This window comes from Carassius gibelio, chromosome A13 (assembly GCF_023724105.1).
Source record: "Carassius gibelio isolate Cgi1373 ecotype wild population from Czech Republic chromosome A13, carGib1.2-hapl.c, whole genome shotgun sequence".
NCBI classification, from domain to species: Eukaryota; Metazoa; Chordata; class Actinopteri; order Cypriniformes; family Cyprinidae; genus Carassius; species Carassius gibelio.
The window spans coordinates 22,101,519-22,126,760 of record NC_068383.1 but is presented as its reverse complement, the minus strand read 5'-3'; the positions used below and the strand labels follow the sequence as shown (position 1 = coordinate 22,126,760).

Here is a 25,242-nt window from a genome sequence, read left to right as displayed (position 1 = left end):
ATTTAATTCACATTAGGATGTTAAGGAAGTGCTCGTGTTCTCTGTGTAATTCACATAATGAGCATGGCTGGTCGGCCTAAATGAAACTTCAACCAAGCCATTTGCTAAAAATGGTTTAGATGTTTTTGTCAAAGAGCTCTTACATTTCAAAAATATCCTGCCTAGGATCGAGGCTGTAATTTGTGATACCGGGTGTGTCTTTGTCTCACTTAGTGAGGTAGAAAGGAAAAACATAATCAGTTTGTCACATAACTCTGGAGATGAATGACTCAAAGATGGCTAACAGATTAACTCAGTAATATCTTCTTGATATTTCATACAGGATTTATTTGGAAAAATATTAAGGTGATTTTTTTTTTTTCATGGGCAACGGTCATAAAAACAGTTCCTGTACATTTTGACAGCATGTTTAAATACATTTACATTAGAAAACAGTCACATCGACCCGAAGTGCCTTATTTACAATAGACAAATTTTCAAAATGAAAAAAGATTTTAAATTACATCAGACTTCACACACGCGAAAAAAGAAACCACAAACACGCCGGTCACAGATAACGCTTAAATAAAAGAAATACAAGCTTTCAAAAAACAAATCAGTCACAAACATAATTGATGGCAGTGTTTTCCCTCTTCTGATCCATGTAATGATCAGAGACCTTCCAGATACACACTGCAGTCAGTGCAGATGCATACACAGTATCCGATTCAATTGTGTGTTAAATACATTAAAAATAAAACCCATCATAGTGCAATGAGGTAAAACCGTCCCTACAGGAAGTGCAGCGAGTCCATTTGGCACGTTCCTGGGAAACAAACTTGGGCCAGTATGGCCCAACGTCCTTTCCTGCAGTCACTGTGTTTAATTCAGTTGAGAACCAGCTCATTCTGAATATCACCTTCAACATAAGTTTCACAGCAGCAGTCACATGAAGGAAACCTTCCCTCTGGTTTCAGCAGCATTACTGGAGTAAAACCCCCTGTAGAACGAGACGAGCTACAGCTCCGTTGTGGTGTTACACCTAAATCAAGAACAGCATAAATTTAGCATTCAGAAATCTAGATTTGAAGACTAAAGGCCCGTTCACACCAAGCACGATAACTATAAAGATAACGATAAAGATATAGTTCTAAAAATCGTTCTTAATATTAAAGAATAGCAGAGTCCACACTACAACTATAACGATAAAGGCATAGAGAAACGATATCGTTGGAATCATTTTCAGAATGATTTTTTTTCCAGCTGATGAACGATACAAACAATGACATCCAATCAGAATAAATCCTGCTGTAACGAGCTCGAGGATTTAAAGTGGCAGACGCATGTGCGCTCAGAATAAACAGACGATATCGTTCGCTGGTGTGGACACTAATATCGTTATCGTTATAGTTATCTTTATAGTTATCGTTCTTGGTGTGAACTGGGCTTAACTTCTCATGACTGCAAGCGTGGTTCTCAACTTACCTCGGTTGCAATAATACATTCATCCTTCTCCTCTGATAAAACAAAGACTGACTGGTACTTTGTGTCTTTGCACAAAGATTCTGTACGTTTCCTCTCTGAAGGATCGCTGAAAATAAAAAGAAGCAACTTTAGTACTGGGTAACAACACCCAACGGCCATTTTTAGTTGCCGAAATCCATACGCAACAATATTTACCTTTTTAAATGATTTCTGTGCATCTCCTCAGAGTCGTAATCGAGAGGCTCGCATTTTGTTGCTTCGCTCTTCTCCGAGTCCTCTTTTCCCACGTCCTCCTGCTTCAGCTCATGAACAAGATTGTAATCCACTAGCGAGTAACGAGATTTGAATCCGTTTTTTTCCCCGCCCGCGGAGTCGCTCTGAAGGTCCACTTTCTTGTTGATGTTCTTCAGTTGCGTGGATCCGATGACGCTTACGGAAAAGTCCTTGTCTCGGCTGCAGACGTTGGTCAAGTTATTCATGGTCTCGATGTCACTAGGGCTATCGATCTGCTGGCTCCTCTGCTGTAGCTTAAGACGGATGTAGACGACCGAGACGGTGCCGCCGATCAGGACTAAAAGCACTAATATAATCCCAGCGCAAACCGCCGTCCAAGGAAACCCGCCATCGTCCTCATCATAAGAGTATATTTTGTCGGCTCCCTCAACGGCTTGTCCCTGTTGGTTCTCTGGGAGCAAGAACTGACAGTTACGTCCTCCGTAACCCGGGATGCAAGCGCACACATAGCGGCTGTCCCTCTCGTGACAAGTGGCACCATTGTGGCATGGGTTGTGGACGCATTTGTTGATAGCAGAGGTGCAGTTCTTCCCTGTGTATCCAGGCGGGCAGGTGCAGGTGTAGTCGTTGAGTCCATCTTGGCACGTGCCGCCGTTCTGGCAGGGATAGTTGGCGCACTCGTTGATGTTGTCTTCACAGTGCGTTCCAGTGAAACCCTCAGGACACTGACAGAGATACGAGTCCACGAGATCTAGACACTGAGCCCCTGGAGGAGAAGAAGTAGGACAGAAGGCATGAGACAACGGATTCAGACAACCCACAGTGAGCATTTGAGGCGTTCGAATGGGAGCATTCAAAGTACCGTTTGAGCAAGGGTTGGAGCTGCAGTGATCAATCTTCTTTTCACAGTTGAAACCAGCGTAGCCCGCGGGACACTGACAGAAGTATCCTCCTTCAGGGTTGTCAGCACAGCGTCCACCGTTGAAACAAGGGCCGTCGGCGCAAGTCATGGCACTCAGCTCGCAGTTTCTTCCATAGAAACCAGGAGGACATGTGCAGCTGTAGGTGTTTTCGAGATCCTTTAAAATCCAAGGAAGGATTGAAGAGAAGTTATGACACTGAAAAAACTCAAGTCATACACAGAGAATGAAATACATCTGCTGCAACTCACAGTGCAACTGCCTCCGTTTCTGCACGGGCTGCCAGAGCATTCGTTGACCTCAATCTCACAGCTGTCCCCAGTGAAGCCAGGTCTGCATGAGCAGGTGTAGCTTCCCTGGCCCGTGTTGGTGCAAGTGGCCCCATTCTGGCAGGGTTTGTGATGTGTGCAGTAATTGAGATCTGCAACACATAATAAAACATGTGGGTTAGTCTCCTGCTGCATCTAGTGTCAATGGACAACTCCAACAACTTGATCAACTACTTAGTTTACGGTGTCAAAGGCTCACCTTGGTTACAGAAGAGGCCTCCCCAACCCTCTTGGCAGTTGCATTGCCATGGCTGTTGGCAGGTGCCATGCAAGCACCCCGGATAGCGGATGCAGTCGTCACAATACTTCCCACTAAATCCCACTCTGCATCTAAAAGCATCACAGAGGAACTGTTAGTATGTTGTTAGCTTCCGTCGTGATCAAAAAAAAAAAAAAAAGGTGTTAAACACCTTTCATTTCACTTACACCATCTTCATTTCACTTACTTGCATTCACCAGGTTTGTCACAAAACCCATGGTCTTCATCACATCCGGGAAGACAGATTGCTATACAAAAAAGATGTATTTATTAATACCAGTTCTTTTCTGACACAATTATTATTCCAGTACAGTAACAGCCCGGTTTTACCAAGCTACTTTTTTAACAAAACAACAACAACAAAAATTCTCACTACCATTGGAAGGACACTCTAGTTAACACAGTTGCACTTATACAAAAGCTTCCCAAACAAAAGCCCCTTTCTCCCCTAACTGTGGGTCAGAAGTCCCCTTTTTCACTCTGTTCATCCAACCCCCTCCCCATAACGACCCAGAGCCGGCGCAGATAAGGGTGGACAGCTGGTGTACATGGTGCCAGTGCAGGACAGCTGCTCTATTGTCTACCTTCACTCTGCAGCTGCCCCCTTCCAACAATACCTCACCGCTCTGAGCCAATCAGCGCCGAGCGCTCTGCCAAGTAACCAATCAGGCGTTACATTTAATCTATGGCACGCGTGCCATTATTTGGTCAACGTCCCTCATTTGAATCACACAAACGCCTGTTGCAACCATAGCGACGAAGTTTGTTGTTGTTGTGAAACACCGAAAACATGCGCACTAACTCTTTTCAAATGCAGGCAAAATAATGCTATATATCCTTTTCTACTTACATTCTGTGCAGTAGTGTCCTTTCCATCCGGAGTTGCAGATAATTTCTCCGCGCTCTCCGCAGGTGAAGTGGCCGAAAGTGTCATCTCGGGGGCGGCAGAAGACCGAGCAGCCCTCGCCGTAGTAGTGCTCATCACAAACGAATCTGTAGGAGTACTTCAGCTCTGTCCTCCCAGCAACCTGGAGGTCCTGGGACCACTGCTCTCCCACGGTCAGGTGCCTCTGCGTGGTCATACGACTGATCAGACGCTCTTGGTTTTCTGTGGACGGTTTAATTTCAGCGTTATCTCGTTGCCGCACACTAGTGATGGCTTAAAACGCTCTCTCTCATTCACTGCATTTTCTCCTTACCTGTTGACAAATCGTCGTTGGAATCGGTGTGCAACGCCTCGATAATCAGCGAAAAAGTTCCCTGAAATATAAAAAAGCAGCGTTAATATGAATTTAATCGACAAGCGGAAGCGCATTCCTCCACACCTCCCCGCTGTTTTACATATAACGGGAGATGCGAAGGGCTTGAGGTGTGATCGCACTGGGGATTCAAGCCTCATTTCGCCCATTTCACACTTACTTATTGCAGTAAAATGAAAGGTTTCGGAATTTCACACTGAGCTGACAATTATATTCCAACCCAGGGAATGTGACTTTTCCCACCCCGCCAACACCACTAAATACCCACATCCTGAGTCCTTATGCGTCATTATTTTAGGTTTTTATATGTTAAACATGCTATAAACCACAGTTAAACGTACATATGTATCCAAATATAAAATATAATGTATAAAAGTTAAACATTAATCTACTCACCGGCCATGTGAACCCAAATGGGAACTGGATGGGGTTAGTGAAGGAGCTGTCAGGGAAGCTCTCGGGAACTTGGAAGGAGTTTGATCCGAGCACTGGTGTAACTGCGCCACCGTAGGTGCATGGAGGATCTGGAGACACATTGGTTTGGTAGTGTTTCAGGCAAATCCTAAAAAAGGTTTTGCATTCACACTGCTGAGTATCTGACGCGGATCCTTTACAGCAGTTCGCGTTGCCTGACACCCCTTTCTTGTTAAGAAACTCCTGCAACTTTAACTCGAAAACCCCAGAAGAGAACCCCTGGAAAGAAATTGAAATTGGACTCGTTACTAAAAGTTGCCACCACAAGGCAGCAGACATCTCTTGTGAGATCATTGCTCAGATACATTAAAACAGACGCTTTAATTACCTGGCTTATCATGAGACAAAGCAAAGCAGCTATCATAAGTTGTCCCATGGTGGAGAGGATCTGAACTATGTTAAGCTCCACGGGCCAGGCACTTGTATGAGACCGTGTCTCAATAAATCATTGAGACCCGAAGTTCTCCACTCAGTGGGAGGCAGCTCTGGTTGATGCTCTGTGTTCACTTAATCTGCTCGTGCAAGCCCATCAAAGTCCCTCTTGGTTAAAAAAATAAATAAATAAATCAAGCAATTAAATCCCAAATACGAATATAAAGAGGAAACCCCAATGCACAAAAGGGGGACGAACAGGAAATTCCCTCAGAAAATGATTACTCCAAGTTGTCAAAAGTTTGCAGTCCACTTGCGGATTCTTTAGGAAGCCGAAAAAAAAAATGCAGAAACCCCAGGCGCACGGTTATCGGTTATTTCCCGTTTATACAAATGGCTGGAAATGATCCAAACTTTCCTCCCGTGCTCTTGTTTCCATGTGAGAGACTGACTGGATTGTGCGTGTTTAATGTCCCAGTCCTCCTGCAGCCGGTTATATACAGGCAGCGCCTGCTAGGGTAATGAGATGCAAATGAGCTACTCCCCAATCTGGCTCTGGTTGTCACAAAGGAGCACTTTTCAATCTACACCACCCCCAACCCCCCAAGAAAGAAAAAAAATATCGGCAAATGGTCACTGAGCTGTAAAATGTGCAACTCTTTGCCACTGGGAGCGAGAGAGAGAGAGAGAGAGAGAGAGACTAATTTGCATAGAGGAAAATAAGCAACCTTGAGAATCCTGTACATCCCACTCTGACATTAAACCACAAATTGCATCACACATTGCAGGAATGTCGCATTCCTAATAACAGGACAAAAGTGCAGTATTTTTTCCCCTGGGCTTTTCATTGCATCATGACTTCATAAGGAAAACTGGATGTGTCTTTTGTCGTGTAATAGTCATTAACACGTTTTAGGGTGCTAACCCTTTTTTCTGTTTTTGGATTAATTTATTTTAAAAAGTCATTGTATAATGTTTACACAAACAAATTTGAAATTTTAAAATGTATATAACTGTAAAATATGCTCCAATAAATAAATAAATAAAAATAGGAGGCCGAAATGTTGCAAACATGAAGTAAATAACAAGAAGCAAAACAGAATAACAAACAATCATTATTTTCATTCACTATTTTAGATAACTGCCTCGTGATTATGCGTGTGTATAAATATTTCTTAATTGAATAAATAAGGTCTACCACGAAAACATATTTTACAGTAAAATGATATTCATTTTTTTATATAAATAAATATCAGTAATAAAATATTTACAATTTTGAGAAGGTAACTTGCAGTTAACCGGTTTTTCCGTAACATTTAACTTTCACAAACGATTTTCAGATTTAACAATAATTGGGTGCCTCACATAATTAGGTCTTGTAAAGCAAGAATGAACCTTCTCAGTGTTTTAAAACACTTCGTTTCAGTGGTTTGAGTTTTGGTGACTCTGTAAATTCTCTAAACTGGATTGTAACCGCGGTACTGGTGTGTGTCGTTCGCGTGGCTGTCATTAAGGCACTTTGTTATTGTGTGAGGGAAGAATGAGCGCTCTCTCTCTCTCTCTCTCTCTCTCTCTCTCTCTCTCTCTCTCTCTCTCTCTCTCTGTGCTCAGCTGTATGGTAATTCCCACAGCACCTGCTCCCCTCACAATGTTGCGGGGAGAAAGAGCTCCCCTCTCTACACGTCATCCCTGACAAAAGTACCTAGCAGCTTCTGTTGTTTTGGTGTTTTATCAATTATTTTGCGTTTAATTTGACGAGGAAGTTCCCGATGCGTTCTTTTATTCTTTCATATTGTTAAATGAATCCAGATCTCGATTTTTTACGCTCTGTATCGCGAGCGTTTGTTTGTGTGGATGCGCGAGGGTGGTCTTCATTAGCGCGTTAATTAAAACCGCTCCAGAGGAATGCAACAATGGTGCATCAGTGACGCAGTTACGCGCACTAGTGCGCGTGATCGGTTTTGGGACTTGATGAAAATTGCTCATAAAGTAATTAACTCCTAGTTTAAGTATACAGAAATGCCTTTTTAATTATCGAATGCGTTTCCTGAAGAAATCCTTTACTTGCAGTGCGACAGGTGTCATAGCAACACACTCATCAGTTAGTTACTGAACCACTGGCCATAAATAAGAGCGGAACCGTGTCACACAGCTATCATCACACTTTCACCCACAATTCTTTGACCTGACGTTGCACACATTTCCCGATTACCCCAGCAAAGCGTCCCTGAAAAGCCCTCAGATTTATGCCCACTTCGCTTATTCTTTTCAAGCATAATTTATGCCACGCAATTCTGTCCTGGTTAAATCAAGCAGAAAGCTCCTTTCTCGCATTCCTCCTCTTTTCTGAAGGTGGACTATGGGGAGACTGTTTAACTTAAGTGTTTCTATAGGGGGCTGTTGTACTTTAACTCCTGCCCACCAGTAGCCGCGACGAACAAAGCCTGGACTCGAGGTCTGACTCTTCATCTTTCTTTGCGCTTTAATTTTCATTGATTCTGAATACAAGGGGAGCCCTCGGGGACTCTCTCTGAAGACGCGGACAGCCCCCAAGCCAACCATCTGCTCTCGACCAAATGGCGTTTTTTCACATCACAACTGCATGTCTCTACTGCCTCCCCGGGCACCGCGCAGCCGCGCACGCGCAGACTTCTCCACACGAGACTGGGAGCACGAGCGCGCACATGAATGCCGCTGCTGGGCCATATGGTTAGGGAAGCTGCAGTAAGTGACCGTGGGAACACGAGCAGTGACGTCTTGTGGGATGGTGTCTGCGAATCGATCGGTCAAATTAAGTAAAGCGCGAATGATGCTCAATGAGATTTTTTCACCCCTCATATATACACAACAGGAGACGCGGAGGTGATGAAAGTGTAATGGCATCATGCATGTCAATACTTATGTTGTGTTCAGGAAAAGGACACACCATAGTAAGAGTAGGTTCCCCATCATGACGCAGCAAGGACTTGCACTGATTAAAATAACAATGGATGTGTCGCGTGGCTCGGGTGGCGCATTCATTATCAGGAAAAAAAGCAGCAACAAGCAAGAAGAAACATTACAACGTACAGCGAAAAAGATGCATCCAGTCTAGGAAATTACTTAAGTTTAATTTGTTGTTGTTTGCCGCTGACTGTATTGGTGTACGTGAGCTATTGTCCTGAATATGATTAACAGTCTTGATAGAGTTTTGAGTGTGTTGCTCGTGCGTGCGTGCGTTTGTGTGCGCGAGGCTAAGAAAGAGAGAGAGAGCAGGAGGGGTGAGTGAACCCTTCAACAGGCTTGAGGACTGTCGCGTGCCATCGTCCTTTAGGGACCATCTGCCCCTTTCCCTGGAGTGGTTTTGTTTATGTGACAAACTTTGGTTAAAAGAGGAAGAAAAATCAATAATTGGCCCAAAACTTGTGCTGCTCATGTAGGCTACATTGAAATCCCGCGTTGGCCAAATGTGACAACACATCTGTTATTTATATTATGCAGGTATGATTCATAGCATAAACAACTGAAATGTGGAGAGGGGAAAGCTAAACTTAAATGTAAAGTTTTTATCACATCTAATTTTAATAAAATTAATTAATTAATTAATTAATTAATTAAAATACCAATAAAAATAATCCCATATCAGATTAGGGGTTGACCTACTGTACTCAAGTATAAGTGTCCTTATTCTTATATGAGCGTTTTTGCTAAAAAGAACATTATTTTGTTTATTTGGTGTAATGAAATATTTGATTTTCAATATTTGATATATGAAATTTATAATGAATTTATGCGTTTTAAGGTTTAAAAAAAAAAAAAATTCTGCATACTGTACTTTATTGTTTCTACTCTATGCCCTGCCTTTCTGAAACGCATAATTTTTTTTACAAAGCTCATTGGTGCTCTGATTGGCCAGCTATCCAGTGTGTTGTGATTGTCTGAATACATCAAGCATGTGATTGAAATGTTATGCCCCTTATGCATGTCCTGGTCAGAACACCTGTGCGACAAGACAAAAACAATAAAACCCATTACAAACGAGCCATTTGTTGCAACTAGTGGCGACATAATTACTGATTATTATGACTTATACTGTCTTTTTTACGCGTTGCGCTGCATCTCGCTGCATATACATAAAACCATGTCTGTGTTTGTGATTGGAAAAAATGACAAACAACAAGCGCTACTCTACACTGCTCAAAACTCATGTTTGAATCATCAGTGCAAATCCTTTACATATGTAAACGTACTTACAGGCTGTGAGTCAGAAGCGGCAGCACTGTAGTCTTCTCTCCAGGATCAGGAAACAGTCCTCCGTAAAATGCACTGCACATATATGAATATTTGGGCTGAACTGTTCTGGAACAGTGTTGTAAATACAACTTAACCACTGATTTCTAGTTGTGTCTTCTTTTGAAAGGGCAAACAAAGTATTTTCACTTTCACAATGAAACACACAGTGTCTGCACGACATGGCGCCGAAAACAACAATACTACATCGAGAATCAAATGTATGCCTTCATTCTTAGCGTGAACATTTGGGTGGAGTTATGCAAATCATCCCACATAGTGACATAGACATGTGGGGGCGTGTTTAAACGAGGTGTTTCAGGAGGTTGTGGACGAGTCTTAACTTTGATAAAGAATATCTCTTTGGGTTTGAGACTTTAGTCTTTGCAACTTTAGGGATTGTATCGATTCATGAACAGCTTGTAACATTCCAAAGAGAAAGGAAAACTTGAAATCGCATCTTATGACCCCTTTAAGTGATAAAGGACTAGTGTTCCAATATCTTTACTGACAGCGTCACTGCAACAGTGAAGTTCCAAGCATTCACACACACAAGTGTTTTTAGAATGTTTATTCATATTACTTTAATTATTCTAATGAGTGAGAAAAAAAGACATGTAAAAATGCATCATATGAAATCGTTTGGGCTACAAAAGTTTGAGGACACATTGAAAATATGAGATCTAAAATTTACCCTATGGAATTTTTATGGTATATTGACATTTAGAAGTTTGGTTGATAATGTAATTTGTCTTTTAAAAATAGTAATAAAAGGAGAGAAAATGCAAAAAGGAAACATTTCCTCTCAGACTTTTGGACCCCACTGTATTTAACAAAAGCATCAGACCCACAAGAAATAACATGGCTTTGTTTGTACTTTTGCTAAGTGTTTCCTTGTTTCAGGCAGCGATGGAAAAGCACACAAGGGCAGGGGGTTTCTTGATCTATAACGTGTTATATGATGGAGTCGTGGAGTGCAGTAACATGTATGATGCGTTTCTGTTATGTTGTAACTTGTTTGCCACTGATATAACTTGTTTACATTACGATCTAATGTGGATTTCTCCATTATAAATAAAGTAGTCTACAAAAAAGTATTACAAATATTTCCCAGCAGTGTTTGCTGTTGTTAAATAAACTCATCTGTTGAAATAAAGATGGGATGAAATTTAAATGTTACATATAAGTTATTCATGGGAATTAAATCCTGCTTTGGCATCTAACTGAAATATAATATTTTTAATACTACAATTACTTAAACTGAAAAAAAAGGCAATTTTTAATAACAAGATTTAATTTAAATATGATTTGTATTTTTCCTTAACGTAGGCATTTTGTTGATGTACAGAAATGTAGGCTGTCCTCTTACTGTGCCGTTAACAGAAAATAAATCTCCTTTGCTCTGTGGTATTCTGGGAATTGTTTTGTTTCTGTCCAATATTTGTGGTGTGGGCAAATATGTGGTGAACATGCCGTTGAAAAGAAGGGCCAGACTGAAGGGGACAAAACATATCAGATTTCAAACACTCGAGACTACACTGTAATTTTGGAAAGGCTGTGTCAGTCAAATTATTTCTTAACATACAAGCCTATTGCACAAATGCCCTGTCTGTGCCGCTTTTAAGGGATTTTTTGCGTTGTTACTCTCAGTTTATACTGACTGCTCTCTCTGTTTTATAGATTGTTCTGGTCACACTGTGTCAGTCAAAGAATGGTTCGTCTTTGCAGGACATCCTCTGAAGGACTCACTCCAAAAGCTCTCAACCATCGACGTATATCATTAGTTATGTTCTACATATTTGCTCGTCATAACCTTTACCCTGATTTGCAGTCTGCATGTGTTTACTCTAACTGCCGAATGTCAAAGCCAGTCAGAGTTGACCGATTCCAGAGAAAATCATGTCCTGTAGTATTTGAAGGGCACCAACTATGGTTTTGTAGCTTTATTAAATAATTCCATCTAGATTGAAGATATCAGTCATAGTTAATATTTTGAGCTCTTTAAGAATCACATATTGTTTTGATTCGTCATGCATCTCCTTACAACAAGACATTCGTTTCTGCATTGATTTATTGTTAACTGCATTCATTTATTGTTATCAACTTGAAAGTCTAGTCCTCAGTCATTTACCGTATGATGCCTCTAAATGTGAAAAATGTATTTCAGCCTTAAATAATCCTCTGATAATCTTAAGAAATCTATGTTCTGTTTTCAAGTGTACGGATTCTCTTTGCTCTTTTGAATTTCCGCAGTGATCACGTTACACAGATGGGATAAAAATAAAAATGCCATTTGGTTTGATCTGCATTTTGCTGCATTGCTAATTTCATCACTGCATTACAAAGCTTTCAACATGATTTTGAAATTTATTTCTGAGCTGGGTCAAAAGACAGAGAAGTGGCAACGCTATCTCACGACCAGTTCGTACGTATTTTACGAGGTGGCTTATTCGCACGAATTTGTACAACCTCACTAGTACGATTTTTAAACGACCCCAGTGACGGTTAGGTTTAGGGGCGGGGTTAGGTGTAGGTCATTCGTACAAATTCATACGAATTCTGCAACTCGTAAAATACGTACGATTTGGCAACAATCGTATGAGTTTGTACGAGTGTGGTCGTACGAATTCATACGAATAAGCCACCTTGTGAAAAATGTACGAATTGCCATGAGATCGGGTTGGAAGTGGTCTGATGGCTCTGTAATTTAGGATGGACCCAGAGGTGAAAGCAGTCCAAACATCAGGTGTTTTCTGACCTGTATGAGTTTACTGAAGCCCTTTGACAGTGCTTTGATTGCTGTGATTTGTCTCGTAGCCCACGTCACCGTTCAGGTGTGTTTAAACTTTTCATCATCGATGCCACGGACCACTGAGGTTTTCGCTGGAATATAAACAAATGGCTTTGTTCAGGTCCTTTCACACCACGTATGCTCCGTTAGCCTTTATTTATTAATGATGTGGCCTGTTTGCATTTCAAAAGAGTTTCAGCAGTGTCTCTTCAATGCTGTTTATTGTGTGTAGTCCTTATCAGGCAGCTCAGATACCCTTGCATTGTGTACAGGTGACACTTGATGCTTGTTGTGTATACTCGAGTGTGATTTTCACAGGTTGCTTGTTGAATAAAAACACTGTTTGTTCCTGGATCTAGGCAAGGCACTTTCCCTGGAAGACATAGATGCATATCTAAGCTGTTTGTGTCAGATTCAGATCCCTCTGCTTGTCTGAAAGAATTGCTTTTACACTCATATGCTCACCCATTTTAACTGAGTCTTTTAGAAAACAATAGTGGTCATGTGTGTTATTTTTTTTTTACATTACATCCATTTATGCAGTTGGTTATATTACTAGGTGCAAACTTGAGTTTGACTCCTCCCACTAAACCTGACTTCTGTTGTGACGGAATGTAACTTCATTCATCACTTACCATTGTATAAATGTATATGTATAAAATTTCAATAAAACAATTTGAGTCAGTGTCAGCATCAGCAGAATACAGTTATGTGTTTATGGAACTTTTAAGCTGCTTCTCGAAAATTAGCGAGAGGTTCAGGTAGGGTTGGGATTGGGGAAAACCATTCCACCAGTGAGGAACAGTGAATGTGGTAGTTCACCTGAAAATGAAAATAAATTAATTATTAAATCAACATTATATGGCATTGCATATCTTCTTTTAAGTTCTATAGAAGAAAAAGTCATAGAGGTTTGGAACGATATGAACAAAATGAAATATGAAATATGAAAACTTTCATTTTTGGATGAACCATCCCTTCAGTTTCAGAACATTAAGCCTTGTTTTAAAGTGAAAAATCTGTCATCAGTTACTCATCTTCGTGTTGTTCCAAACCTGTATGACTTTGGGTAATCTTCTCAATAAATGAAGATATATTTTTATGAAACCTGAGAGGTTTCTGTTCCTCCATTAAAAGTCCATGCAACCAAAACTTAGAAGACCCAAAAGGCATAAAGGCATGCACAGGCTTCTGTGTTGATGTGCTCTATGTATGTACAGTATGTTTGTATATTAATAAAAGATCAAAATTAAGAATAACAAAAAATAAATAGTATGTTCATCATATAAAATGATCATATTTCTTCGAAAGGTCATTATGACCCTTGTGGATCTTCTAAGATTTGATGGAATAGGCTTTCAGTCTACGAACAAAAACTTCTCAGGTTTTATAAAAAATATCTTCAATTGTATATTGAAGATTAACCAAAGTCTTATGGGTTTGGAACAACTTGATGGTGAGTATATGATGACACAACATTTACATTTTTGAGTAAACTATCCATCTAAAATGGCTACATTAGATGATAAACACTGTAAGCCATGTCAAATCATGCATGGAAATGCAACAGATCGAGTCCTTTTACTCGAGAGATGCATCATATTCTTAAGCTATTTGGAAAAAAAAAATTGGGGAAAGAGACTGGAGGGATGATTTCTGGTTGCTTTGCGACATTCCTCTCTAACACGACTCTAATTGTGGTCTGAACCTGAGAGCGATGCTCTGTTGACAGGCTCCGAGTCGTCCCCGCCGGCGACCACAGGGCTATTTCAGCTCCCACCCTAATTTAAGCTTACTATGTGTGCTATTTCAGACACGGCTGCCAAGGGCGGCCTGTGGTTTCTCAGCGCTTGGATTGAGAGCCCTCCCCACCGCGCAGATAATGGATGATAGAGGGACAAATTAGAGCCTCTTGGGAGACATCCAGCAAGCCACCTCCTAATTTACAGATCCTCCTGTGTCTACAGCCGCCCTTTTCGCGTCTGGTGTGAATCCCTCCAGTCTGTTGTATTCAAATGCTGATGCATATCTCATCCTTGACTTGAGAAACGCCAAGCTGTTGACAATACAAATGAACTATTAAGTTGTATTTGTATTTTTACAGATACATGTTTATTTACTTTTGCTAATGTGGTTCAAGCAAATCATTTCAATCACCCAGACTGACTCTGTATCTTTTAGGCTTTGTGATGAATGTTTATTGTACGCTTTGGCCACAGTATTTATTTATATATGATCCCAAGTGTTTATGTTGTGGCTCAAGTGAAGTGATATGCCTGGGGTTGTGTTGCCCACAGTGTGTTGGGCGATGAATGATAGCGTTGAGGGATTGTGTGTGTAGAGGGCACGCACATCAACCAGTGTCGGGTTACTTGCTGACCCAGAGGTGTGTGTGTGTGTGTGTGTGTGCTGAAGGCGCGGCGGCGACAGCCTGCCGCTGTCCAGATGAAAGTGTGTATAGCTCTCCTGCCTCCCATGTGCCATGGGGTGATGGGAGCACCTGTTACACACGCCATTGTTGTCTCCCATTGGGAGTTACACTGTCACATCTGCCTGAAATGTGAAAAGGGATGGGGGGGGGGGTGTATTAGGAGGCTGTAAGAGGCAGACAGATGGCAGGAGAGTCTCCAGGGGCTGCTTGATTACCCCCGTCTAATCTGTGTCCCCCCCGTGTTGCTTTGTCATAGTAAGGGAATGTAAATGCAAGCTAAGGATGCCACTACACAGCATCTGTAAAGGATGTTATTGCATTTTATTATTCCAGTTTAAACATTCAAACATTCTTGTAGTCATTTTGAGAAACAATCCAACTCGTATATATTTAAATACAGTTTTTGTTTGAAAGAAATCATACTTTTATTCACCAAGAACGTATTCAGTTGATCAAAATACAAGAGGATTTCCCAGAGGATTTTCTTTTAATCAAAGAATCTTGGCAAAAAGATGTATCGTGGATTCCATAAAAATATTAAGCAGCACAACTATTTTCAACATTAATAATAAGAAGAAATGTTTCTTGAGTAGCAAAACAATAATGCCTGAAGACTGGCGCAACGATGCTGAAAATTCAGCTTTGCATTCCAGAAAAAATTACATTTCAACATATGTTAAAACAGACAACTGTTATTTAAAATGTTGATAATATTTCACAATATTACTGTTTTTACTGTATTTTTGATTAAATAAACGCAGCCTTGATGAGACTTCGTTTCTGGTATGTATGTATGAATTTGAGACTGATTTGTGAGAACCAGTTCTATTCAGAGCTAGATCCTTTTTATTTTTCAGAAACACTTAAGACAAATCGTTTTCATGTGATTCAGTTCTATTACTGGTTCCTTACCATAAACACTTTTGAGTCATTTCTATTTATTGAGTTTTGAGCAGTTCTGGACAAGTCTAACGAGTCCATCATACACTGAATCAGAGCAAGAATCATTCAATTCCATACAATTACAAACCATTGTCCTGTAGATTCAGCAACAGTGCGTGGAGCACTAGTACAAGCGCTTCAATACAGTTATCCGTTTGGATGAATGCAGCCATTCAGGAACCATTAGCAGATCCAAATCATTCAATTCCAGTTTTGAAAAACAGGATCTGTTCTTGATTCCCAACCCTTCAACTGCTGGTTTCACACACAGCCCACAATGTTTATTTAGTAAATAAAAAAATGAAAGTTCATTGAAATACCACACAAGACTCAGACAAGCCTTGTCTTGTCATGCGTGAATGTTTACAGTAGTAACATTGAGCAGATGTGCATTAAGGTATGGCACAGGTGCAGAGCCTGAACACAAGGCTGTAGTTTGCCATTAACGTGTCCTCAGGGGGTCCAGCGGTCCTTCAGGCATCTGGCTGGAGCAGCTCTCATTGTTCACTGTTGAAATGCTTGCAGAGCAGCTGCTGTTCTGGTTTTTTGTCCCACTCTATACTTTACTGCAGCAGGGTGGCATCAGCATTGTCCCGAGGCCTATTGACTTCCACACTGAGCAATTAGTGGCTTTAAAGGTGCTAAGACTTTTACGTGTCTTTTTAAGTGGTATTATCAAATCCGGTCTACTTCATCCCGCTCTCTTAACCTTATGCATAAAAGTGAATGTTATGAAATGCTCTCGTTTCTCTGAAGAGGCATGGTTTTGAGGAGGAAGTAGGGCCTGTGTAAACAGCATAATATTTCAAGTGGCCTGGCTCTCAATCTGTGCGTCTGGAAGGGTCGCTGCTGTCACTTCGGCTTTATCTCCAGCCTCCCCTTTTGTTTGCTTTAGTCTAAGCTGTGTTTGAGAGCAGAGCAGGTGGCAGGCCAGTTTTACGTTTTGATGTCACGGAAGCTAATCGGTCCGTCTCTTATCTCCTGTGGGGTGGGGGCGAGGGACCAGGTGACCAGCGGACAGTTTGGTTGTGTGTGTGTGTGTGGGGGGGGGGGGGGGTGGCTGGGGCTTTTGTAAACATCCCCTTGTTCACACAGCCACTTCAGGTGAGCTCTGCAGGGTCACACCCTGCCTTCCTGCAACCTGAGTTGAAAAACACAATAGGATTTAATGGTGTGGTGAATTAAAAGCCAAACTAATTAAAAAAACTGGTTTTAAGGAACAGTTTTCTCACAAATAAACATTCTGTAATCATTAACTTGTGTAATTTCCAACCTGTATGACTTACTTTCGTCGCTAAAACACAAAAGGAGAAGTTTAGGAGAATGTCCCAGCTGCTCTTTTCCATATGAAAGCTGGAATGTCAGGTAAACACTGCCAAAAAAGCATAATGGATCCATTAATTTAATCCATTAAAATCAATGGGAAAATTTAGATTTAATTAATTGAGATTTTGTATTTCGTACGTTGAAACATTCTCTTTCGTCCATCTGCTTCAATTGCGGTAAGCCCTGTGGTTGGTTACGAGAAATGTGCCTACCAATATCGATTGGTCAAACTTGTGACAGATATGCGAACATGAAATAAAGTTTGTACTGAATACCTGCATTTAGTTTTCATTCTCACTCAAAGATATCATATTACTCTGGAAGAGACCTGAAAAATTGGGTTTTAGATAAAAATAAAGTTCCCTTGTTGATAATGTAGTGATGCATTAAGCACATCTCACATCGAAGTGACTTTCAAACCAAACAGATTTCTGTTGTCCATCACAACGAATTTGCGTAATTAATGTGAACATGACAAAATATGTGCTGGTAACTTTAGCAATTAAAATAATAAACTCACCCTTACTCGAAACTCCTAATCGTGCTGGTTTCTTACACAAAGATATCACATGACTTCGAAAGACATGGAATATAGTTTTTAAATTTGTAAGGTGTGGTCACATCATAAAAATTTTGTAGGGAAAAAGGTAGTGTTGTCAAACGATTAATCGCCATTAATCGCATCCAAAATAAAAGTTTTTTTTTTTTACATAATATATGTTTGTGTACTGTGTATGTTTATTATGTATATATAAAAGCACACACATACAGCATATATTTTGAAAATATTTAAATGTATTTACATGTATATATGCATATTAATATAATTTATATTATATATAAATATATTTAAAATATAAACTATATAAAAATATAAAAATATAAATTTATATACATAATAAATATACAATGTACACACATATATTTTGTGAACAAAAACTTTAAATTCGAATGCGATTAATCGCGATTAATCATTTGACAGCATTACAAAAAAGGTATATTGTTTATTGTCAATAGTGTAGCAAAAGTGTCACACAGAAGTCACTTTCAAACTAAGAAACTTTCTGCTGGTCAATGCAGATCATAACCCACTTGAACACAATCGAAATCTGCTTGGGGAACATTTTCACCCGTAAATGAAACTCCGTACCATTTGGAATTTTGGAATGACTGGATTTATCTTTTTTTTTTTGGAGTAATCTGAATACACCTTTACAAACTATTGTGTTTTGGGTTTTTTTTTTCTCTTAAATCATCTTATAATCCCTCCCCCATGTAGAGCCCTGTTGTGGACCCTAGGGCCGTCCAGCTAGGCTCTCTCTTTGTGCGGGGTCTGACCGACCCCATCGCAGCCAGTGGTGCTTGTGGTTTCCCTTATTCCCTTATAGTGGGTGAGCTCATGCCGAGGAGGACCTTTGACGGCCTGCTCTTCCATTGAAAAAGCAAGCCCACTCAGACTGTCCAAAAGAGGAACTTCTTGAAGGAAATTTAAGCCCAGGAAAATGCTAACAGATTAACATCTGTCTTGGATGATCTGATCACAAACAACTGGACTTTTCGAAGCCACACATAACTGGCCACACAGAGCCCTTGTTTTAGCAAAATGGTTGATTGACAGGGGAGTGGGCGGTCTTTTATTATTGTCTGGGATGCTTTAGAATGGATTGGAAAATGGAAATGCAAATGCAGTGCTGGTTTGATTAAGTTAAGCTTACTTGACCACTTCTAATTGGATCATTGGAGACTTAAAGGGATAGTTCACCCAAAAATCGAAATTATGTCTTTTATGACTCACCCTCATGTCGTTCCAAACCCGTGAGACCTCTGTTCATCTTCAGAACAGAGTTTAAGTTATTTTAGATTTAGTCCGAGAGCTCTCAGTCCCTCCATTGAAGCTGTGTGTACGGTCTACTGTCCATGTCCAGAAAGGTAAGAAAAACATCATCAAAGTAGTCCATGTGACATCAGAGGGTCAGTTAGAATATTTTTAAGCATCGAAAATACATTTTTGTCCAACAATGGCAAAAACTACGTCTTTATTCAGCATTGTCTTCTCTTCCATGTATGTTGTGAGAGAGTTCAAAACAAAGCAGTTTGTGGAATCCAGTTCATGAATGAATAATTCGATGTAACCGGATCTTCTTGAACCAGTTCACCAAATCGAATTGAATAGTTTGAAACGGTTCACATCTCCAATACGCATTAATCCACAAATGACTTAAGCTGATAACTTTTTTTTTTAGAGCCAATGGATCAAAACATATAAATAATTTTTTGACCCACACATATAAACATGAGATTGTAATTATAAATAAAGTCAGAAACTAACTTTGCTTAGTCACCTTCCGTCTTCATGGAGGTCTCTGGACCTTATGACCTCTTTATATTTATTATGGACTTCAAAATGTACTTCAAACCATTGAAATGCATTCAAAACATCTGCTTTCAAATGTCTTTTATCTCTCCTTTTTTAAATAAATACCATTAGATATGACATTGGTACATTTTTAAGATTGTCCCTTTTGTATGGATTTGGTTAATTATAGATACGCATACTGGATTGAGATGTTGAATACTTCTTTGTATATGCATTATGCAAGTTATATCTACTTCGTCTGTTGTCTTTTAGCCCTCTTGGATATCTTTGTTCCTGTCCGTCAGAGAGCTGTCCCCGGTGTCCCCGTCCACAGCCGCAGAGATGGTGCGGATCACTCTGAAGTTCCTTATCCATTTCGTATCCATCACTTTACTCCAGTGTTAATAGTTGTGACTCAAATGGTGAGATGTCCAGGTTACTTGCAGATAAACAATCGCCAGCAATCATCATAACACTCTCCACTGTTTGGTCTGTGACAGTGGAAACTATTTGTTCGGCAAACTATTTTAGATCGAGGGGATGCTTTGTCATAAGAATAATTCTGTGTTGCTTTTCATAGGTTTCAATCTATATTAAGTTACATAACAAGACAACAAAATTATAATGTGGAAGCTGTTACAAACTTCTTGAGCCCCTTTTGCTTTTTACCACCATCCAGAGTTTTGTGGTTCTGTCCTAAGATTAAAAGAGACCTTATGGTAAAATTGTCTCCATCTGGTTTCCCCCTTGATGTCGAACTGCTCATGTTGTGTCTTAGAGACAAATAGGCTGCTTTTTGTCATCAGATATTATGGCAGAGTGGCCCAGTGCCTGTGTTTTGAATCTCAAGATGTATCCTGTTAGATTGATGTTGTTTTTGGTCGACTGGAGTTCCAGCTAGTTTATTTTGTCATATGCTGTTCTTAGAGCATCTGTTGTGAACAACATGTTTTCAAACTTCAAAAGAATTTGAAGAATCGGCTGTGGGATTCTGTCAGAAATGCTTGTTATCCCTTTCAAAACATGCTATGGGATTTTTGGAAGCTAAATTTGAGCCATTTTAGTATTTTATAACCAAAAAATCATTACATTATAAATATTTCTTTCTGCTTATTGATAGTTAATAAGGTAGTTTGGTAAACTTGGGATGTGGTCTACGATTAAGAGAATATAAATATGGTCATGCAGATTAATATGTGCTTTAAAATTAATAATAAACTTATGCATGCTAATAAGCAACTAGTTAATAGTGAGAATTGGTCCTTAAAATTAGGTGTTACAATATTTTACATACAAATTGAAAGAAATGCCACAATAATAACTAGCTAGTTTGAAATCAAATGTTTGGTTACTTATAAGTAAATTTGTTTATGAAATTAAAGAAAAATGTTTTTGCATTTCATTATGGAATGTTATTTTGAAAATCATTTGGTGAAAGGGTTGACTACAAAATATTGGACACAGATCAATATTTTAGGTCATCCGAATAGTTAATTATTTAATTGCTAAATATAGTCTAAAAGTTCACAAAATCTGAGGGACCATTTTAGAAGTGGATTCAAACAATTTATGCGTGTTATCTATCTAGCTAACTATCAAGTATTTCTTGCAACAAAAAGCATGATATTTATGTCTCTAGAGCTTAAAAAAGTACTGGAAGTCTAAAGAGTGAAAATTTAAAACAGAAACAAGAACCTCTCATCGCTCAACGGTCCTGAAGACTGAAACGAGATTGTTTCTGACAGTTTGTCATTCCTTTCTCATTTTTTTACTACTTCCTAAACTTTGCCTCTTTTCCCTGAAATTAATTTACCGCAATATTTTTCTGTCACTAAGAGGATTGTTTTGAATCTCAGATGTCTTAAAGTGTCAATTGCAATATGCTGTCAGAGCTAGACGTATAAAAGTCTGGTTGTAATTTATATATGCGTTTGAGGCAGTAATCATTGCCTGAGTCTTTTGGGGACATGGTGGTGAAGTTCAGGCTTCAGAATTGTACGTTTTATGTTTCCACTGATGCTCCACTGCAAATGCTAATTGTGAGAGGGTCAAACCTCCAATTAAAACTGCATTTAAATGCTTCTTTTCTTGCCATAGCGAGACTCGTGGAGGCTGATAATCTGCTTCGAGAAAGATGACCCCAGCTCCTTTGCAGCAGACAGCAGCCCAGAGCTTCATCACACTACTAGCAAGGTATATGATAGTACCGCCCATCCGTCCATCCATCCATCCATCCATCCCTCAATCTATCCATCCATCCATCTGTCCGTCCATCAATCCATCTATCCATCTATCCACCCCTCAATCCATCCATCCATCCATCTGTCCGTCCATCCATCTATCCATCCCTCAATCCATCCATCCATCCATCTATCCATTCCTCCATCCACCCATCCATCCATCCACCCACACACCAATCCATCCATCCATCCATCCACCCATCCATCCATCCATCTGTCCGCCCATCCATCCATCCACCCATCCGTCCATCCATGGCGTGGAGAGGCTCTGTTAGTTCAGCAGAGACGTGAAGAAACTCTGGTGATCCCATGGTGTTTATACTGGATTCCAGAAGATCAATGCTGACTTTACTCTGCTCATGAAGATTATTGGTGACTTGATTTTGCACATGAAGATCAATGGTGAATTGCTTTTGTTCATTAAGATGAATGGTGACTTGCCTTTGCCCATGAACATAGTCGGTGACTTGACCTTGCTCATGAAGAATACTGGTGACTGGACTCTGCCCGTGAATTTCATTGGTGACTTGCCCTTGTCCATGAATTTCACCGGGGACTTGACTTGACTCCGGAGTGTCAACAGTGACTAGCCCTGACTCTGGAAGGTCAACGATGACTAGTTCTGACTCTGGAAGGTCAACGGTGACTAGCCCTGACTCTGGAGAGTCACTGAGCACCTGACTCAACTCTGGAGGGTCAACGGGAACCTGACTCGACTCTGGAGGGTCAACTGTGGCTGTAATTCTGTGCAGAGGCGCTGGACAAGCAGCCATCTTGTGCCATGACTCTGGACCGGCGGCCATCTTGGGCCGTGGCGCTGGACCGGTGGCCATCTTGGGCATTGCGCTGGGCTAGCAACCATCTTGTGCTGTGGCACTGGGCTGGCCGCCATCCTGGGCAGTGGTGCTGGGCTTGCGGCCATCTCATGCTGAGATGCTGTGCTGGCGGCCATCTTGGGCAGTGGTGCTGGGCTTGCGGCCATCTTGTGCTGAGATGCTGGGCTGGCGGCCATCTTGGGCAGTGGTGCTGGGCTTGCGGCCATCTTGTGCTGAGATGCTGGGCTGGCGGCCATCTTGGGCAGTGGCGCTGGGCTAACGACCACGTTGTGCAGTGGCGCTGGGCTGGTGGCCATCCCACCGGAAGAGACAGGAGTGGCTGGGGCATCCCACGGAAGCCAAATGCTGCAAGTAGCACATGAATTCCCAGAACCCAAATGTGTCCAAATGAGCCATTTCCTTTTGAGGAACCGGGTCATCCAGCCCGCTATTGAAATAGTCCCTTAGGGCCACATCATTATATCCCATGCCCTCGGCCAGGGACCAGAACACCTGTGCCATGGCACCCACCTCATTGCCCTCTTGGCGGAGGGTGGTTAATTTTAAATATTTAGTCATACTGGCTGGGGAACAGGAAACATCAAACGACATACCGCTGGATCTTTAGGGATGGAGTCCTTCTGTGACAATCGGGGACCCAGTGAAACGCAGGAGACGATAGATCCAGTCGCAGTATGGGTTTTATTGGGTAATCCAAAGAGAAATCAAACAAGCAGGGGTCAAACCATAAATCCATCCAACACAGAAACCAACAGGAAAGGAACAGAAACGGGAACAGAAACTCGGAAGATGAGGAAACTGGGTAATGGAAGGAAAGGACTCCATACAGAGGAGGCTAATGACAATTAAGTGAAGGCACCTGGTGCAATTAGTTGGAGTGAAATTACTGTGATGAAGGGACAAGGCTAGTGGGAATTGTAGTGCCTACTTTGAAGTGCCTAAGGGGAAGTGAGCACACTAGTGGACACCCAGGGAAACAGAGAATAGACAGCATGACAGTTGCAAATTGTAATCTATGAGATTGTGTTTACTGTTTTCTGGTCAAATAAGTAATATATCTTATAACTGTCTTATTATTGGTCATCCAATATTTATAATTTTTAACACACTCTGTTAGTTTATATAATTTTGAAGTTGAATCTGGTCTCGTTGAGATGTGTCATCAGCAAAACACTATCCATCCACCCATCTATCATCTATCTGTCAATCAATCTGTTCAGTCTTTTAGTCTTTTGTCAAGCCTATACGTCAAAGTTGTCCACAACACTGTACTTTTGTAGTTTACAGCATGCCTTATTTGTAGAATCAACCTTTTACTTCTAATCTGCTTTGACAACTGAAATGACTTTTATTAAGTTATAAATGGCCCCAGTCTTAATACTAAACAACACTGCCTGATGTGAAATGAATATAGGCTCCTGTGGAAACATTTATCACCCACAGAAAAAAGCAGTAATGAACTGCTTTCTCAGATGTGAATGTTTATGTCCATGTTCAATTAGATTCTGCCCTTTTGATTTGACTGCGGATGTTTGTGACATGATTCTGAGGAATCCGTTAAAATCACAACAAATTGTTCATGAATGTGCATTTTTACCAGAGGACAAACTCTCCTATTCTGTGTTCAGTGATATCCTTGAAAGTCTTCCGAATTATATCTTAGATTGCAGTCTTTTCTTCCCTTCCGTGTGGATGATATGATTCAGTGACCTCAATGAAAGCTTCCTAAACCGTGTGCCAAACCCGTTCGTTCTGCTCAGACTCTAATTAGTCTCAGATGATCTCTTACCTTTAAACTGCTGGTTTGGCGTCGACTCCAGTTGTTTGCAATTACAAAGATAATTTGTCTCCCACAACACATTCAGATTCTACATTTTCAAGCAGTCATTCTTGAAAAAAGATGTAATGATAATGTGTGTGTAATTTCATCAAAAGTTGCAGTTGTGGGACCAAAATGTGATCTATTGATCTGATCATGATGATACTGCAGTCCCAAAACAAAAATTCTGTGAATTAATTTATTACTATCCAGATAATAAGTTTTTTGGTGTGCCCCTCTCTTTGCCCATAAGGCTGTGTAACAGTGTCTCTGTTAGGTATTGTTAAACACCCAAGAGAGGAAATAGGATATGGAGAAAGTTCCACAGCTTAAGTGCTCAAGGCACAGCTCTTCCCCTTATCTACAGAGAATGAAAACCAGTACTAGAAAAACACGTGACTCGACAAGGAATGGCTAGAGCATATAAACACCGCAGGAAAAGGAGGCGACAGATTTACTCATCCAAAGCGAAGAGCAGACCGACGGATCTTTGGCAGTTGAAAAGTGTTTGAAATCGACAATTGCTGACAATTGGGGATCATTGAAAATTTAATACCATGAAACCATCATTGCATCAATTTGGAAATCACATAGGAGTTTGAATGGATGAGAATAACTGAAAATGTGTAGAAAATGCAAACAGTGACTGGTAGGTAAAATAAACGTTTCTTGAGAAGCAAATCAGCATATTAGAATGATTTCTGAAGATCATGTGACACCAAATCAAGGAGAAATAATGCCAAAATTTCAGCTTTACATCACAGAAATAAATTCAAATAGAAAACAGTAGTTTTAAATTACAATAATATTTCACAATATTGCAGTTTTTAATGCATTTTTTAATCCGATAAATGCAGCCTTGGTGAGCATAAGAGGCTTATTTTTGCAAAACATTGCCGAGCTCTTTTTGGCTCTGTCAAA

The 25,242-nt window shown here is 40.4% G+C and overlaps 1 protein-coding gene across 2 annotated transcripts; it reads right to left on the bottom strand.

Annotated features, from left to right (window-relative positions):
• Positions 1–303: 303 nt before the first annotated feature.
• LOC128026508 (delta-like protein D) lies at positions 304–5,823 on the bottom strand. 2 transcript variants are annotated; one of them, XM_052613746.1, is made up of 11 exons: positions 5,268–5,823; positions 4,862–5,158; positions 4,406–4,466; positions 4,057–4,314; positions 3,394–3,454; positions 3,147–3,277; positions 2,870–3,039; positions 2,561–2,777; positions 1,660–2,464; positions 1,465–1,570; positions 304–1,021 (listed from the first exon to the last, which is right to left on the bottom strand). In XM_052613746.1, the coding sequence occupies exons 1-11, from the start codon at positions 5,313–5,315 to the stop codon at positions 1,016–1,018; spliced, it is 2,160 nt and encodes a 719-aa protein (XP_052469706.1). In that variant the 5' UTR covers positions 5,316–5,823; the 3' UTR covers positions 304–1,015. The 2 variants fall into 2 exon arrangements, with proteins under 2 accessions (XP_052469706.1, XP_052469705.1); XM_052613745.1 differs by lacking the exon at positions 304–1,021 and having other exon boundaries at positions 1,456–1,570; positions 5,268–5,774.
• Positions 5,824–25,242: the final 19,419 nt, after the last annotated feature.